Raw genomic sequence first — 18,001 nt, 5'->3', positions numbered from 1 at the left:
TGACTTGGAGTAGGCTACCTCTGTGGCCCAGGTGATGCCCACCTTTGAGGGATCAGGGTCTAGCTTTTATTAGCTTTGGATCCAGTGCTTCTGGTAGAAACATAGAAAGTCCCAAAGGTGGCCTCCAGGTCTGAGGGGCATATGGGATGAAAGTTATGGGAGTTCAGAAGGACAAAAGATTACTGAAATTCTGTGACTGGAGGAACCCTGAGTAGTCTTAGGGCTACAGAAGTTGTCATTTAGTTTAGGGACATTGGAGAGCCCTGTCAATGTTAGGGATTCTGCAGGTATATGATTTGAAATCAGGATCAGGAAATGGAGGCTGAGGGACCAGCAAGAGGGGAGCCTGATGGAAATGAGGCAGCCAGGGGGTTGGGGTGCACTCATCTATTCCTCCTACTCCCCTATTCTCGAACCCTGCTCACCAGCCTTTCCGTGGGCTCTTAACAGGGTAAGCTGAAAGAGAAATCCAAGCGTGTCCGGCCCCAGGTATCCACTTGCACTGCCTTGGGCACTGCTTCCCTGTGTGCTTGTCTGTGTGTCCTTATGCTGTTTGCCTGTTTGCCTCATTGAGGGGGCTGCCAGACCTAACCCCATTCCTCTTCCCTGGGGCCCCTTGACATCCAAGCCACTCTGAAAAGTTGTGAAATCAAATGCCTGCTGCGGCGTCTGTAAACTAGCATACAGCCAGGACCTCAGAGAGGCTGCAGCAGACATCCCCCGTGACCCTGCTGCTCAGGGTCTTTGTGGCATGGCGGGGCGGGGTTGGGGGGCAGCAGATAACATGTCAGAAAGCATTCGCTGAGCACTTGGCGAGGGCAAAGCCAAGAGAGACAGAGAACAGGCAAAGGAGGTACCTATCCTGACTTTGGTAATTCACTGTCAAGTTGGACAGTTAGATGTGTACTGTAAATCAAAAACTAGGTTTCATAGGACAGAGTGAAGAAAATTCCTAAATACATTTGTATGCCACTTGGGAGTTTACAAATAGCATAGTAACTCTGAATCCATCACCTTCCTCTCTGGGCTTCACTTGCCTTGTCAGTATGGAGAGATGATCACACGTGCTTGAAAGGAAATGGCTTCCCATACTAAAATAAAAAATAAATTCCACTGTTCTTGTGGGTTGTACCATCCTCACAGGGCATCTTACTCAAAGCTGCTATGCTTAACCTCTTAGGCTAATGGTCAGTGTAAGCCCCCTTTCTCTGTGGAGACATATCCAATTCCCAGGGGACACTGTGTTCCTTTTAAAACGCAGGCAGGGACTTAAACCCCTTCTGAAAGAGATAGCAAACAGCGGTTTAGAGCATAGATTCTAGAGCCCGACAACTTGAATTCCAATCCTGGCTCTGCCACCTGCCACTTTTGTAAGCTTGGGAAAGTTACTTAAGCTCTCATGCCTCCTTCTCCCATATATAAAATAAGGATAGTAATTGTCCTATCTAATAGGGTTTTGTCAATGTATGTAAGGTGCTTGGCACATAGGGACTACTCGACACATGTTAGCTGTTATTTCTTCCCTGGTAACATAGCAAATAGGTTAGCATTTCTAAAAGAGAGACCTGAAAAGAAGCAACACACTTCTGTAATTCTTAACACTGTAAACACAGAGGTCATAGGCTCCTGTATTTTTGGTTTTTGCAGGTGAAACCAATAGGTTACTAAAAATAAAAACCCAAAGAACACAAAAATAGACTTGCAAAGTCCAAGTTTGTTGATATGAGAACTGTGGTAAAAGCTACAGAAATCTTGGCAGAGCTCCAAATGCCTTTATCTTTTAGCAATCTTCAAGGCAGGGTCTGGCACAGCTCACAGGTGCCCTCCTCAATCATTTCACCTATGAACTCTTTCATATTCCTCTTTTATACCTGGTGGCTTCCCTTCCTGAGGCCATCCTGGTCCAAGGATAAAGGCCAACTGCTCAATTTTTATTTCAGAGTATTCAAATCTTTTCCTGGTTCAAAGCGTTGGGCGTCATAGGCACACACCTAATTCACAATCAACGTTTGTTTCACCAGTTGAGTGCATCCTGCTTCCTGGTGCTAGTTATTGGCTTCACACCCCCCTTTAGTCTTCTGTACACACACACCCACAAAGGAAACAGTTATATAAGATTACAAGAGTCCTTTCATTGCAGAGCCACAGTGTAGCCATGCCTTGCTCTTTCATGTACCTCATGCCTATGGTTCATAGCACTATAGTCCAGCCCCATTTCTCCAAAGCAATATTGACATAATTCTGCTTAAACACATTAATGCCCTCATCTCATCTCAAGTGACCATTTGGCAGGAACAAAATTATCCATGTGGCAATGTACACATTAAAAAAATAGGGTAGTCTTATGTTTTCTAGCTTTCTTATTATTTTACTTAATTTTTTTTTATTTATTTGAGAGAGAGAGAAAGCTCCTGTCCACTGGCTCATTCCCCCAAAAGCTCACAGTGATGGAGCTGGGATATGAGGCAAAGCCAGGAGCCAGGAATTCAGTTGAGATCTCCAGCAATGGTGGCAGGAACCCAATTACTTGAGCCATTACTGCTGCCTCCCAGGCTATGCATTAGCAGGAATCTGGAATCAGGAGCTGGATCCAGGTATGGAACCCAGACACTGTTGTGGGTCCTGGGCATCTTAACAGGTGGCTTTAGTCACTAGGCCAAACACCCACCCACCCATCCACTCCCTCCTTTCTTTTTATTTTTAAAGCACCCTCACTTGAACTTACCATTCTTATGATACTCATATGTCAGAAACTTCAAATTCTCTAGAGGCAGGTAGAACAGAGAGAGAGGAATGGTTAGAGAGATAGCCTCCAATTGATCAAGGTATGTGTGTAACACTGAGGTTTTTAAACAAAATAGGCACACAAGAATCAGATTATAATCATGTAGTAGGAGAAGGGCATTTCTCTTAGATGGCAATGGCTAGGCAATATCTAGTCAAGACCATTGAACATTCAAGAATCTGATGAATATGAAAGGGCTCTGCAACAGCTAAAGCAAACCCCAAACAGTTCCCATCAACATAACCTTAAATTTATCTCCCAGTGGTCACTGAACCAACCTTTTTCCCTCCTGACATGCATCAGTCTTCCCCCTGCCTGACTCCAATCTTTCCCTACTTGTTGGGACAACCCAAGGCATGGTATTTATTAGATAGTATCTTTTTCTTTTGATGTTTCCCAAATCCTGTGAGGTCATTAGGGTAAGAATGGCTATCTTCATTTTAATAAAGAGTTAAAATGACTTGCCCAAGATCATATAGATAGGAAGTGGCAAAACTTGAAGTTCAGTGAAAAATTTGGAAAATTCAGATACTCTCACTTCATTCAGGAGAGAATAAACTGGAATAAAAAAAAACCTGGTGTTCAAAAAGGTGCTATAGCCTGGAAAGAAAAACAATTTCAAAGGATAATTTAGAGACAGGATAACAGGTCCAGAAATCATCATCAAAGGCATTCAGGTATAGCAGGACATCTCTCTCCTGGGAGAAGTCAACCTTGGTCCTTCACCAACTGGAAGCAAGGCTTCTTGTTGAAAGGAACTTGTCCCCTGAAGCAACAGTTGCTATGGGAAAACCCATTAGTACCATTGGCATATGGGCAAAGGCAGAGTGAGGATAGGAGCCAACAGATGTGGATGGAGTCTGAGTATATAGGAACAAGTGCTTGGTCAAGAACTGCTGACTTCTTTGACTACTAACTGATAGGGTCACATGCCTGCTTCACCTGCAGACTCTGACTAACTGTGCATTTCTGAGTTGTGTGGTGTATGCCTCCCTGCTGATGAGTCACTAGCCCCTTAAGTACACATGTGTGTATGCAGGCCTGTGTACACACAGTCATTCATCCAACAAAATTTACTGAGTGCCCTTTGAGTTTCAGGCACTCTGCTAGGTGTTACAGAGACAAAAGGGGTGGGGGGAGACATGCCACTGCTCTTACAGAGGTCACTAAATGATTAAATAAAATAATTGGAAATACATGCTGTGTGGCAAAGAAACATAGTGCTGTGATCAATAATAATAGTGGGAGTAGGTGGGTATCTACAGATACTGCTCAGGTAAAGGCTATCCAAGATGGTGACATTCCAGCTGAGAACTGAAGGATGGGACGGGACCAACCAAAAGACCCACCATAGCCTGAGCTTGGATAGTTCTGGGGTAGAAGAGGAGGAACGATGGCGGGGTGCTGGGAGTGCCTGGGAAAGCCTGCTGCTCTGCTCCTGTTCTCTGTCTGTTCCATTCTTTGAGGGTCCCTCCCTCCCTTCTTGCACCCCCATTACCAGTCCCACCCTAGCACCTCCAGATGCAGGGTAAAGGTGTCTCCTGGTCTCCCCCTGCCCCCATCTTTAGCTGTTTACAGTTCTTCCTTGCCCACTGCTGTTCCCTCCCTGCAGATCTCTTGGAACCAAGGGATTGACTTGTGGTGGCATGAACTCATGCAAGAGGCAGGGGATGAGTTTGAGCCTGAGTGGTGTGATGCCGAGGACCCACTCTTCATCCTGTACACTAGTGGCTCCACAGGCAAACCCAAGGCAAGTATGTGTGTGTGTGTGTGTGTGTGTGTATTGTGTAGTGGTGAAAAGTGAGTTCCTGGGGAAGCATGTTACAACGTGAATTGTACTCTACAATCTTAAGTTTCAGAAAAGTCACATCTTTTCCCAATCAAATGAAGGCAAAATCCTCAATCACTAGGAAGTGAAGCCTAGAATGAGACATTGCAGCTGGGGGCTTTCATGGTCCCCTGAAAAGGGGAAAAGAACCAATTTGTGTGACTGACATGGATGTCCCTTGCACATGCCCGCATGGTTTAGTCAAAACACAATTGTTCTGTCAACTCAAAGTCAAGGATAGGCATAGGGATCTCTCTTGGGCTTCTAAGACCATAGCTTGTAGAGTTCAGTTCCTTCCACATGGACACTATTTTTGAAAATATGTACTTTCATTTTGTTAGAGAGAGAGAGAGAGAGAGAGAGAGAGAGAGATATCTCTTCCATCTGCTGGTTCATTCTCTAAATGCAACAGTGCAACAGCCAGGGCTGAGTCAGGCCAAACCCAGGAGCCCAGAACTCCATTTGGGTGTCCCGTATGGGTGGCAAAGATCCAAGTACTTGAGCTTTATCTGCTGCCTCCCAGGCTGTACATCTGCAGGAAGCTGGATCGGAAGTGAAGTAGCTGGGACTCACAAAAGGCACTCCAGTATGGAATGTGGGATGTGAGTGTCTAAAGTGGTGACTGAAGCTGCTGAGACAAATGCCCGCCCCCACGTGACACACTGTTTAATCTAGTCCCCTGCCAGGGCTCGATGTGGGAGATGGAAACACTTAAGAAAACTCTGACTCTGCTGACTTGAAAGAGTTGAAAGCTATGTCACTCTACCTTCCACCTACCCTATCCCTGTACTCTTCTCTCCATATACTTACAGTATCCCTCAGTAGATCTTCTTTTTAAAAGATTGATTTATTTATTTGAATGTCAGAGTTACACACACACACACACACACACAGAGAGAGAGAGAGAGAGAGAGAGAGAGAGAGAGGTCTTCCATCCACTGGTTAACTCCCCAATTTGCTGCAACGGCTGGAGCTGCACTGATCCGAAGACAGGAGCCAGGAGCTTCTTCCGGGTCTCCCATGTGGGTGCAGGGGCTCAAGGACTTGGGCCATCTTCTACCGTTTTCCCAGGTCATATCAGAGAGCTGGATCGGAAGTGGAGCTGCCGGGACTAGAAACGGCACTCATATGGGATGCCAGCACTGCAGGTGGCAGCTTTACCAGTTATACCATAGCACCGGCCCCCAGTAGATCTTTATAAATACAGTTTTGGTCTCTCCTTCTTAGAGATGGGTTAGGGATGGAGTAAGCAAATGGTGTTGCCTTTTTTTTTTTTTTACACTCACTCTGCCAACGTGTAATTGAATGTGGGCACAAATATAAAATGGAGGCTATTAGATGTGAGTGTTCTAGAAGCATTCATTCATATGTGTAAGAGTGATATTTGGCTCAGAAATATCATCAAGAGTGTGGATATGAATGATAGGCTCATGGATAAGCATGATATCAGGAGTGTGATAAAGGAGACAGAAGCACAGAGAAAAGGAGATGGGAGAAGGGTACTTTGAAATGGGTGCTGGGGGCCGGCACTGTGTCATTGTAGGCTAAGCCTCCACCTACAGCCCTGGCATCCCACATGGGTTTGTGTCCCAGCTACTCCACTTCCAATCCAGCTCTCTGCTTATGGCCTAGGAAAGCAGCAGAAGATGGCCCAAGTGCCTGGGCCCCTGTATCTGTGTGAGAGACCCAGAACAAGTTCCTGGCTCTTGTCTTCAGATCAGCCCAGTTCCAGCTGTTGTGGCCATTTGGGGAGTGAACCAGCAGACGCAAGACCTTTCTCTCTATCTCTTCTTCTGTCTGTAACTCTGCCTATCAAATTAAAAAAATGAAAATTTTAAAGGAGAAAAAAGAAATGGGTGCCAGTAGGATTAGTATCTCCGAGGAGGATCTTCCCCTATCTGTTCCAGTGGCCATATGGTTGTCAATGGGGGTGGGTACAAGGTGCTAACCCAAGGCTCTGTTTCTCCCACAGGGTGTGGTACACACAGTTGGGGGCTACATGCTTTATGTGGCCACAACCTTCAAGTATGTGTTTGACTTCCATGCAGAAGACGTGTTCTGGTGCACAGCAGACATTGGCTGGATCACTGGCCATTCCTATGTCACTTATGGGCCACTGGCCAATGGTGCCACCAGTGTTCTGGTAAGAAGCGAGCTGGAGCCCATGGCCACCTGGCCTAGCTGGGGAAGGGAAGAGATTATCCTGGGTGACCACCCTCCAGTGCTACTCAATGTAGAAGTAGGGAAACTCTTATGCAATGATTTGCTTCCCAGAGAAACAGGTGTCCTGAGGGGGGTGTGCATCCTGACTAGCAAGGTCTTGTGGCTTGTCTGGTCAGGGAGTGAAGACACAGTGGGTGAGAAAGGGTAAAATACTGAATGTGATGGAGTTGTAGGGGAATGGAAGAACTATTGAGAAGGACTGGGAATAACCAGCTTCACTGGTGTCAGTTTGAGGGGATCCCCACATACCCGGATGTGAGCCGCCTGTGGAACATTGTGGACAAATACAAGGTGACCAAGTTCTACACAGCACCCACGGCCATCCGTCTGCTCATGAAGTACGGAGACGAGCCTGTCACCAAGTAAGGCTCCTCCCCAGTTGCTGCCCCCGGGCAACCTGATCTGGATACTTGCCTTTGTACACAAGCTCTTTCTTTCCCTTGTCCCAACTCTTTGACTGGAATGGAGGAGGGGGCAAGAGGAGGGCTTGGGCATGTGTGTCCTGGTTCCCAGTGGTACTCAGGGCCTTCTCTCTCTCAACCCCCTGCCCAAGGCACAGCCGGGCATCCTTGAAGGTGCTAGGCACTGTGGGTGAGCCCATCAACCCTGAGGCCTGGCTGTGGTACCATCGGGTGGTAGGTGCCCAGCGCTGCCCCATCGTGGACACCTTCTGGCAAACAGAGACGGTGAGTGAAGGGTTCAGAAGGATGGGGCTCAGGGACAATGTGGGGAAACTGACTCAAACCCCTGACCTCTGACCTCCACAGGGTGGCCACATGCTGACTCCCCTCCCAGGTGCCACACCCATGAAGCCTGGTTCTGCTGTGAGTAGGGCTCCCCTGACTGTTCCCGGGCTAGGGCTAGGGCCTTGGGCACTTGGCTTAGCTAGAGAGTGGGGGAACTGGAGTGATGTGTGAGGAATTCGGGGGTCTTAGTCTCCCTGGGAGTTGAGTCAAATTGCTCCTTCCTCTTCTTGGACCCTGTCTCCCATTTCTTTCCAGTCCTTCCCATTCTTTGGCGTGGCTCCTGCAATCCTGAATGAGTCTGGGGAAGAGTTGGAAGGTGAAGCTGAAGGTTATCTGGTGAGGCCCTGGCCTTTGGGGGTCTTTGAGGAGAGGAGGAGAGGGTCCACCAAGGGTAATTTGCTGCAGAGTTTATAACCTAATGTCTCCTGGTAGCTGCTTAGATGGCTGCTCCATGGTGGGGGGTTGTCCTGTGAGTCCCCAGGGAGAATCCTTCTGGATACTTTGCCTGCATCTCTGCCTTTTGGCCCACGAGGCTCTTAACCCTAACCTAACCCTAACCCTTAAGAGCCTCTTTAGAGTCAGCCCAAAGATTCCTGGTGGCATCATTTTGTGTCTGGAAGACTTACAGAGGAGGAGGCTTTTCTTTTGACAAGCAGTCTAGAGAAAAGAAGCTTCAGAACAGAATGAAAATCTCACAGGCTTTGGCGTCAGCCTGCCTGATTTCAAATCCTGCCTCTGCCTCTTCTGTGACCTCAGATAAGTTACTTAACCCCTCTGAATCTAAATGTTCTCATTTGTAAAATAGTCTTAAAGTAGTACCTTTGTCTCCCATGGTTGCTTGCTTAATTAAATGACAATCCATATGAAGGGGTTCATATAGAACCTAACAGCTAATCTGTAGCTGTCGTGATTGTTGTGTAGGTACGTGCAGGCACCTCACCTACCCTCCCCCACCCCAACCATACCCCGCTTCACGTTCCCAAGCTAGTAAATGGAGCAAGACCGAGGTCCAGGTTTTACGACTCTTCGCCTAGAATTCTGCCCAACCCATCAAATCCGCTGCCACAAAACCATTATTGATTAGGCAATAATTATTTACTAATATGGGAGTTTTGGTTTCATGACTGTCTTCATCTGTATCAGACTGCAGTTGCTTTCCTGAGGCATTACCCAAAAGGAGACTCAAAATAACTAAATGCTTATCGCTGACAGAACACTGTGTTTAACAATTTCCACATATTAACTTAGTCCTCCGCACAATTACTTTGAAAGATAGAAATCATTTTCTCTAATTTAAGTATGAGGCTCCTGAAGCTCAGAGAGGTCAAGTTGTGGATCTGAGGTCACAGAACTCGTGAGTGGCAGAGCTGGGATCTCAAGCCAGGAGCAACCATTTCCAAAGCTTGGACTTTGTGCTACTTCTTGGGACTTACATTCAGGACATTTCCCTTCAGGTTTAGCAAAGTTGTGGTTGTCTTCCGCTGAGACGGCAAAGCAAATGTGGTCACTGTGCCTTCCTCACTGCCCAGGTATTCAAGCAGCCCTGGCCAGGGATCATGCGCACAGTCTATGGGAACCACGCACGCTTTGAGACCACCTACTTTAAGAAGTTTCCTGGGTACTACGTGACAGGAGATGGTGAGCCTTGGCCATTGTCTTCCTCCACTTCCCACCAAGACATGTGCCTTACCCTTTCATTCCAGGAAGAATTGGTTAGGGGTGAAGACAGGAAAGAGGAACATCTTACACGTCAGTGTCTGGTGTCCAGGCATAATGACAGAGATGACTACAGGAGCAGGAATGAGTATTGCAGGAAGGGTCTCAAGTTGTTGGCATCTGAGGTTTTACATATGAGGAAGGTTTTATTTCTTGTCCTTCTGCTGAAAGAAATGGATCATGTACATTATGATGTCATGTGTATCCCCATGTTTGGAGCCTGTGTTTGTCCTTCTGCCTTCCCACTAATCCACTTGTCCATAAATATCTATTGAGCATCTACTATGTCCAGGCACTGGGTAAGCACAGGAGTTATTACCATGACTAATGTAGTCAAGATTTCTGCTCTCATTGGGCTTACATTCTAGTAAGGGCTTACATTCTAGTATTTACTTGCAAACAAGTAAAGAAACTTATCTTAGAGATAAGTGCTATGAAGAAAAACAAGACACTATGATAAACATGCCTGCAGAATTGGCTGCTGTACAAGGGGTGGTCAGAGAAGGCTTCTCTAAAGTGACATTTCAGCAGAAATCTGAAGGGTGAGAAGGAACAAAGCAGAGAAACCTGGAGTAAGGGTATGTGAAGGACACCAGCTTGGAATGTCTGAGGAATGGATGAGCTTCGGTTTGGCTGGAGCACACAGAGAAGAACACTGTATTGAAATTGAAGAGGTAGACAAGATAGGCTCTTGTGGGCCATGGCAAGGAGTTTGGATTTCATGCAAAATATAATGGGAGACCTTTACAGGTTTTAAGCAAGGGAGCAATAGGAACTGATTTACTGCTTAGGAAAAAACTCTGCTTGATCAATAAAGAACAGACTCAAGATGGGTACACTAGTGATGTGTTGCCATGGAACAAATTACCCCAAAAGCTGGCAGCTTAAAACAGGTATTTCATTATCTCACATAGTTTCCGGGGATCAGGGATCTGTGAGCAGCCTACCTGGGTGCTTCAGGGTCTCTTGTGGGTTGCACTTGAGCTGTTGGTAGAAAGCCACTTGCAAGTTTGATTAAGCCAGGAAGAATCACTTCTATACTCCCTCATGTGGCAGCTGGCTTCCCCCACAGCAAATGATCTGAGATAATGCAACTAAGACAGAAGCTACAGTGTCTTCCATAACATCATCTCAGAAATGACATCCTATCCCTTCTGCCAAATTCTGTGGATCACACAGACTAATCCCATGAGAGGTCTCCACAGGGCTTTGAATACCAAGAGGTGGAGATCAGTGGGCCATCTGGGAGTCTGGTGGCCACAGTGGCAAGAGCATAAGCAGGAAGACTTGTTAGAAGGCTGCTGCAGTTTGCTAATACGGATCATGCTGGGTACTATGTTGTGAGCATTTCTTCCCAGGCTGCCGGCGGGACCAGGACGGCTATTACTGGATCACTGGCAGGATTGATGACATGCTCAATGTATCTGGTGAGAGCCTGGAATACCTTCCCATCTCATTAGCTCTGCTGTCCTCAGCAACTTCCAGCCAAAGCCTTCCAAGAGAGTCAGAACTGCCCTTTGGCCAGACTTTGGGGTGGGGTGGGGGGTGGTATTCAGTTTCAGGCTCGGGTTTTGGAAGAAGTGATGAACCTTGGATTATGTCCAGAGGAAGGATGTGGGAACAGTGGGGTAACTGGAAGCATGTCACGTGAGGACCCTCCCCATTTGACCAGACCAAGACTTCGCTGTGGGTACAGACGGAGTAGGGGCTGGGGCAGAGGCTGGCTCGCTCTCATGGTACTTCCTTTCCCTTGGCAAGGACACCTGCTAAGTACAGCGGAAGTGGAGTCAGCGCTTGTGGAACACGAGGCTGTTGCAGAGGCGGCCGTGGTGGGCCACCCTCATCCTGTGAAGGGCGAATGCCTCTACTGCTTTGTCACCCTCTGTGATGGCCACACCTTCAACTCTACCCTCACGGAAGAACTCAAGAAACAGAGTGAGGCGCCTCCCTGGGCAGGGACTGCACAGTCTGTCTTGGACACATACATAGCTACCACTGCAAGTTGTTGAGGAAGAACTAGAGAACCCCCCAGCAGTGACAGACCCCTGCTCAGCCGTCTCCGCTATTATAATAGCCCGCATTGACAATACTCTCTTTGCGATCACTGAGCTTTCAAATGCTTTAGGTTCATTACCCCATTAATCCCTACCACTACCACTGTGAAACAGATCCTACTGTTAGCCTCATTCTGAAAACGAAGAAGCTAAGACTCAGAGAACTTAATTGTCCTTTGCCCACTGCTAGAAAGATGGGCTTTTAACTCTAGCAGGCTGATTCTAGAGCCGGCATTCTTAAAGTTAAGATACAATGAGAATAAAGAGACAGTGCCATAGAGCAAGAGTGAGAGAGACAGGGGCAGTGAAGCTGAGAATGACTCTATGGGCAAGGAGTCTGTTTTTCTTAAAGAAGAAACAGGTGGGGAGCAAAGCCATCTCTATTTGGTTTTGGGAGTCTGGTTAAGGGTGCTAAGGAAATGTTTGATTTGTTGGTTACAGTTAGAGAAAAGATTGGCCCTATTGCCACACCAGACTACATTCAGAATGCACCTGGCTTGCCTAAAACCCGCTCAGGTATGTTTAGAGGCCTCCAGGGATTGGGGCTGGCTGAGGCCTGGTGGTGGTGGGATGGGGTGCATTAGTGATGTCACCAAGTAACGAGAGGCCTGTGGTCCCCCAGGGAAAATCATGAGACGAGTGCTTCGGAAGATTGCTCAGAATGACCATGACCTGGGGGATACATCTACTGTGGCTGACCCGTCTGTCATCAGTCACCTCTTCACCCACCGCTGCCTGACCATCCAGTGAACAAGACTCTGCCTTTTCCCGATTCCCTCCACTTGGCTCTCCAAAGTTCTGCCCATCCTCCTTGCCCTCATCCAGGAGTGCCGAGGGCCAGTGCTGACCCAACCACCTCCCTCAACCAGCTGTCTGGGACCAGGAACCAACTTTGTCCCTGGGTAGAGACAATTTCCTGTGACTACCAGGCAGAAGGGACACTGCCTCAGACTCCTGTGTCTCCAAACTGCAAAGAGCTCCCAGAGCCCAGGGCAGGGACCTGAAGGCCATGTCTCCAACCCAAGTGTTTGGAGGGCAAGTGAGAGTGTAGACTGAAGAAGGGAGACAGCTATGTCATCCACATCAACTCTCTCAGGAAGCACCAGTACTTACCTTGGGCACACACTTGCCCTTAAATTTGAGTCCAGGAATAAGTGGCCATTATTTCTTGAATACATGGCTGATTGTGTTCTGGGTCTGAACTTTCTTTTGTGCCAGATGGCAATGCTATCTGCCCATTTGCCTCAGGCGCTGTGCAGGCAGGTTCCGAGAGGGTTTTCAGATCATCTACTTCTTTGAAGGAGTAGATGTGTTGATGTGTGTCCTCAAGCCCTGTGGTTGTAGGAATAAAGTCTGTGACCTCAAAAAGGCGGTGACGTGTTTTCTTAGGCATTTTTCAAGCTGTGTGCTATCAGTTGCTCTGATCCGTGTGGCACATTGTGACCGGGAGAGGTATTCCCTACAACTACTTTCATATTTTCTTCTTAAACTGTTGATTTGGGCAGAGCCAGGCAGGGCTTTACTCACAAACCCTTTGACAGGCCACTGAGCTAAGCTGGAAAGTGAGTGAAGCCAGCTGACAACTGTGATGTCTCCTCACAGTTGCCTTCCTTTCTGGCCTCCCGCCAAGGACCCTGTCTCCTCCCCATGATCCTGTGGGAACATTAGTATGTGACTAGGAATCGGAATTTCAGGAACCTACCCATAGGGTCTAGGCTGAGGTAGACCCTAATTATATCCCAGTCACCTGCCTTGTTCCAATCCATCTTAAGTGAGCTGATCTAGGTTTCAGCTGCTCCCTACCACGTACAAAGCAAGAAGTCACTGAGTCAGCAATGTCGTTTTATTTAAGGCAGAGTCAGGAAAAGGTGCTGCCCTCCACCCCCCTCCTCCTGCTGCCTGGTCCCATCCCAGGTCAGGCACTGAAACTTGCTGGAAAGGCTGACAATGGGCAAACAGGAAGGTGCCAGTGTTCGCCTTTATCTCAGAGCAACTTCCCTTCCCATACTCCAAGTATTTGAGAGCTTCTAGAGCTCATCTAAGGGAAACAAATCTTTTCTGGTCCTTAGGAGGAGAGCTGGGAGAAGGTACCCAGCACTTCCCTTCCCTGAAGACCTGAGAGGTCTTTAGAAGACATCAGCCCTCCCAAGGTGGGAGGGAGGCTAGGAGAGGAATGACAAGTGAGGGGATAGAGGGTCTCTTGAGCAAAGTCCAGGCTGGCCAGGCTGTACCCTCACACAGGGTATGGGTTGTCCAGGACTGCCACTCCTGCTGCCACACCACCATCTGCATGCTCAATGGCTTTGGTTCGAAGTAGATGCCCCACATGCTTGTTCATCACAAGTGTCTTTCCCTGCCTGTAGAAACAGGACAGAGACACAACGTCACCTCGATTCAGCCCTCAAACCCAGGACCTTCCCTGGTCCCAGCTAGGCACTACAAGTGTAACTGACTACACCCAAGAAAACATTAGGATCTGCAGTCATATTTGCATTTGTATCCTAGCCTGGAAATTACTAGCTCTTCAACTTGGAGCAAACTCCTTAGTTTTTCTAAATACCAATCTTCTTATCTTAGAACAGAGATAAAACCCCTTACTTTGCAAGATGGTCGCTGGGACTAAATAAAGCAGGAAAAGTACTTAGCTTGATGCCAGACTTACACTTCATGTCCCTAGCTATGAATTCCTTCTCTGCCTCTCTCTCAAGATGGCTATGATGGTGGTGATGGTGGTGGTGGTGGTGGTGATAGTTGGAGGGAAACAGACAGCAGAGATACTGCGAATGGTTAGATGGTGAGGTTGTAGAGGGCAGACTTATGTGGGGAGCATGGAGGAATCTGGTATCCCCACCTTGCCCTGATCTTCAAGTGAGTATTTTACAGGAAGTGGTATGAGGGACCAGGAAATGTTCCTTACAAAATCCCATGTCTTCCTCTCTTCTGGTTTCTAGTGCTCAACTCCAAACCCAGGGCCACTCAGTCCTCTTAACCACTAAGTCTCCTTGAGCTGGCCCAGCTCACCTTTTTCCAGAATCCCTGGTGGTCTTGGAGCTAGATCCAAGCTCTCTTCTTCCCTGGAGTCTCCTTCTAGTCCTGGATTATCAGACTTTTCTCAGTCCTCTTGGTTACTACTTGGGATTTCCTTTATACTTGCAAAGCCATTTCATCTGGGCTGCATTTGATAGCCCTGTGAGATGGGGCAGGTCTTGGGTTCTTGGCCTCACGTAATAGATACACAGCAGGTGACAATGATAGGGATTGGCAGAACTGAACAGGAGCCTGGGAGTCCTGATTCTTCCCAGTGTCCCCGCTAGGCTCCCTTGGCAGTCACTCTTGCAGGGACAGAGTGGCAGAAGTTCCTCTTGACTATCTCACCTGACATAGACTCCAAAGATGCCCAGCTCTGAGATGCACTGAACCACCCGGGCGCGGCTGCCAGGCCGAAGCAGGCAATTCCCAAAAGGCTCAGGTTCGATCTTCTCCATGAGGATGTAGGAGGCCCTCTCCTCGATGGCCTTCAGCCTCTCCAAGGCCTGCACCATTTCTTCTCCATACAGGTTGTTACCTGCAATGAAACTGGCCAGTCACCCTGGCTCTGCCCGCTTCCTCAACCCCCTGCCGTCGCTCCTGGGGCCATGTGAGGAAGTCAGAGCTTTGGTTCCCGCCGCCCCCAGAGCACATTCGGTCCTTGAGGAGGAACAACTTCCATCACACCTTCCTACACTGTCTACGGCTGTTCCTTCTCAGCCTCCACTACTGCCTCCTCTGTTCACTGGGAATCGGTCCTCTTCCCTTGCTTCCTCCTCCAGGTCGGTTTCCCAGGTTGCTCTCTTCCATTCCCAAGGCTCCACCTATACCCTGTTAACTCCCCTTTAATTCAAGTTCCTGCTCCAGAGATCATAAGAATGGCACTCAGGCTCCCAAAGCAAACTCCGTATTCCCCCAAAAACGTGTTACTTCTGCTTGAACCTGCCTCTCCTGGACATTCCTAGTCCCATCAGGCAAAAGGCATCCCTGGCTCATACTTAACTCCTCCCTCTCCATTACCTGTCACTAACTCAGCCATGTGTCACCAGTCTGCGCTCCACAGCCATGGCCCTAGCCCAGCCTCCACACTGGTCTTTTGGACAACCGTTTCAGCCTGCTCCCTGGTCTCGCTACCACCAATGTCTCCCTTCATTCCAGGGCTGTATGGCTGAACCACTGTAAGTTTTGCAAGTTCTCACCACTGCTGAGCACTTGGACCCTGGGTCAATCATGTGTCCCTTCCCTCCTTAAAATGCTCTGATGGCTTCCCACTATCCTTAGGATAAAATACAATTTCCTAGCATATTTTCGATGCCCTTTATAATCAGGTCCCAAACAACATTTCCAGCCCGAATCCCTGCCTCCTCCCGTCTCCTACTGCAGCTCAGCAGTTCCTCATTAACCTCCAAGCGCACCACGCTTTCACGCCGGGCACTCTGCCTGAGGCTGTTCCTTCTCTATGGAATACTCTTCCTCTTTATTTTCTACTGGGAAAACCCTACTCACCCCTTGAAACCATCTCCTCTGGATCTGTGAGGCAGACGCGATTCCTGCCCTCAAGGAGTTAACACTAGGCAGCACGACGTATGCCTGAAGTGCCCCGCACACTTCCCCACAATCTACCACAGGCACCTCAGACTAAACATGTCCAAATTCCCCGATCCTGGTTCATCAGATTCCCCGGTGCTCTACGGCTCTTAGTCACAGGATCTTGGCGGACATTATGTGGCGTGGGCCTTTGTCACTTCGCCTTGGATCCCCCAAGCCTGGAACTGTGCTCATAGGATGTACGAGTGAGCACTGGGGACAGTCTGTTGGCCTCTTTCATTGAGCATTACTGCAGGGGTGGGGGGTGGATCCACTTACCTCCGCCCTCTCTCTGGGGCTTTAGCACAAACCGGCTGGGGGCAGCAAGGGCCTCAGCGATGGCCTGGTCCCCTTCTTTACCCTGGCAGGAGGCAGAAAGCCATCTCAGATCCCAAGAGGCAGGAGCTGGGGCCCTGCTAGGCATGTCCAGCAGTATCAGAGAAACAGCAGGGAGAGAACAGCCATAAGCCCCTTCAGGCTGGACACTTCTATCTGGATGGGACTCCCAACAAACCCCTTGCAGCAGCAAACACAATGAGAACAAGTCTTCCTCTGGCAACCCAGGGCTGTGCAGCACGAAGCGTGCAAAGTGGGTACAGATATTCTCCTTCCCCCAGAGGCCATCCTCATCTCCACCTCTGCTGAGGGAGCTTATAATGGATGCCTCCCATGTCCTCCTCCCATCGTGAGGCTAGCCCCCACCCCCAAGGCTTGAGGGATTCTCCAGAACATGACACGCAAGTCACCAGGCCAGCCACAGTGCCAGCTGCGGTCTCCCCACCACAGGAGGCTCCTCCGCCACCAGGAAGTCTGTGGTCGGGAAGGGGGCTGCTCACGCACCATGTCCAGTGAGTAGAGGCCAGCAAAGGTGGCACGAAGGCGGGCCACAGCCTGGGGCTGGCCAGGGAGCAGCCCCTCCAGCACGCCCGCCCTGCTCAGCTCCTGCTGCACCTTCTTGGTTCCAGCCAGCTGCGTGGCGATGTCCGGGCACTTGGCAGCACGGGATCTCTCCAGCAACAGGCGCGCCTCCCAGTTCTGCAGAGGGAAGTCGACAGAAGGAATTCTACTTGACTTCACTTCAGCTGACCTTTACTGAGGATTCCTCAGGTGCCAGGGATTGTGCTTTTTGTCAACAGTCATTATCTCCAGGATTATTGCAACATCCGTGTGAGGCAGGTGCAGCTCCTCCCAATCTGCCAGATCCTTGCCTTTAGGGAACTCAATCTAGTACTCTGCTACGAAAAGGGAAAATGACAAAAGGTGGAGGAAGGGTGTAGAAAATTCGGTGAGCTTTGAAGGGAGTAGGGGACTTGCTTAGAAGCTCAGTTTCCCATTGCACTCCCAATAAAATCCAAGCCTGGAAGGCCTTGCAGGACCTGGCTCCTGCCCTTAAACCTCATTCCAGGCCATTTCCCCCGCCTCCTGCCTCCCACAGTCTAGTCAGAGGCCTATCATTCCTCAAATACACAAACCTCATTCCCCGCCCACCTGGGGCCTTTGCATTTGCTGCCTTTCCTGTTGTCTGGAATTCTCTTCCTTTAGGCTGTTCCCAAGCACAACTTGATCCTCTTCATCCTTAAGTCACGGCTCAGTCACCTTCTTGGGAAACCTTCTCTGACTGCTCTGTTTAATGTGGTTTCCCCACAATTCTCTTTTGCACTCTTGTTTCACTCAAAGCAGTTAACCTCTATCTGGAAAGAGAACAATTTTTCTCTTCCGGCTCACTCTCTGATGTCGATCTCCCTGCCCAGACCCTGAGCTCCGTGGGCACCAGCCGCTCGGTGCTTGCCCACTTTCTGTTGCATTCCCAGTGTCTACCATGGTTCCTGGCACTGTGTAGGGGCTCGGTGAATATGTTACTGGTGCTGAATGAAGAGATATCGGAGTGGGGGCCTAAAGGACAGGTTGAGTGTGCCAGGCGAGACTCCGTGGAGAAGGGGCACCTCAGGCTAAGAGAACAGCAACAGTGAAGGGCGAGGGGCTGCACGTGGGTCACCACAGGAGGAAAGATCTGCTGTGCCAGCTCGGGTTAGAA

At 48.9% G+C, this 18,001-nt stretch overlaps 2 protein-coding genes across 14 annotated transcripts in view; one reads left to right on the top strand and one right to left on the bottom strand.

Moving 5' to 3' along the window:
• Positions 1–12,720, top strand: part of ACSS2 (acyl-CoA synthetase short chain family member 2) — a 47,503-nt gene extending 34,783 nt beyond the window's left edge. The window contains exons 8-19 of one of the 2 annotated variants that reach the window (XM_002710791.6): positions 451–489; positions 4,398–4,535; positions 6,586–6,756; positions 7,065–7,198; positions 7,390–7,522; positions 7,604–7,660; positions 7,838–7,918; positions 9,112–9,220; positions 10,657–10,725; positions 11,057–11,233; positions 11,794–11,868; positions 11,975–12,720. In XM_002710791.6, the coding sequence (XP_002710837.1) occupies positions 451–489; positions 4,398–4,535; positions 6,586–6,756; positions 7,065–7,198; positions 7,390–7,522; positions 7,604–7,660; positions 7,838–7,918; positions 9,112–9,220; positions 10,657–10,725; positions 11,057–11,233; positions 11,794–11,868; positions 11,975–12,102 (1,311 nt within the window). In that variant the 3' untranslated portion in view covers positions 12,103–12,720. The remainder of the gene's footprint in view (positions 1–450; positions 490–4,397; positions 4,536–6,585; positions 6,757–7,064; positions 7,199–7,389; positions 7,523–7,603; positions 7,661–7,837; positions 7,919–9,111; positions 9,221–10,656; positions 10,726–11,056; positions 11,234–11,793; positions 11,869–11,974) is intronic. The other variant, XM_002710792.6, reaches the window with a different exon arrangement.
• A 457-nt stretch (positions 12,721–13,177) lies between these two features.
• The window catches only part of GSS (glutathione synthetase), a 29,630-nt gene continuing 24,806 nt past the window's right edge, over positions 13,178–18,001 (bottom strand). For 10 of the 12 annotated variants that reach the window (XM_051846147.3, XM_002710790.6, XM_051846150.3 and 7 more), the window contains 4 exons: positions 16,807–17,001; positions 16,246–16,327; positions 14,728–14,917; positions 13,178–13,709 (listed from right to left, as the gene is read on the bottom strand). In XM_051846147.3, coding sequence (XP_051702107.3) covers positions 13,586–13,709; positions 14,728–14,917; positions 16,246–16,327; positions 16,807–17,001 — 591 coding nt within the window. In that variant the 3' untranslated portion in view covers positions 13,178–13,585. Of the gene's footprint in view, positions 13,710–14,373; positions 14,918–16,245; positions 16,328–16,806; positions 17,002–18,001 lie in introns of all 12 variants that reach the window. The other 2 variants (XR_011379930.2, XR_016216605.1) reach the window with 1 other exon arrangement.

The sequence above is a fragment of the Oryctolagus cuniculus genome, chromosome 11, assembly GCF_051225735.1.
Source record: "Oryctolagus cuniculus isolate XC-2025 breed Fujian yellow rabbit chromosome 11, ASM5122573v1, whole genome shotgun sequence".
In the NCBI taxonomy this organism is placed as follows: domain Eukaryota; kingdom Metazoa; phylum Chordata; class Mammalia; order Lagomorpha; family Leporidae; genus Oryctolagus; species Oryctolagus cuniculus.
Note: the sequence above shows the minus strand (reverse complement) of the source record. Positions and strands in the feature narration are given on the sequence as shown.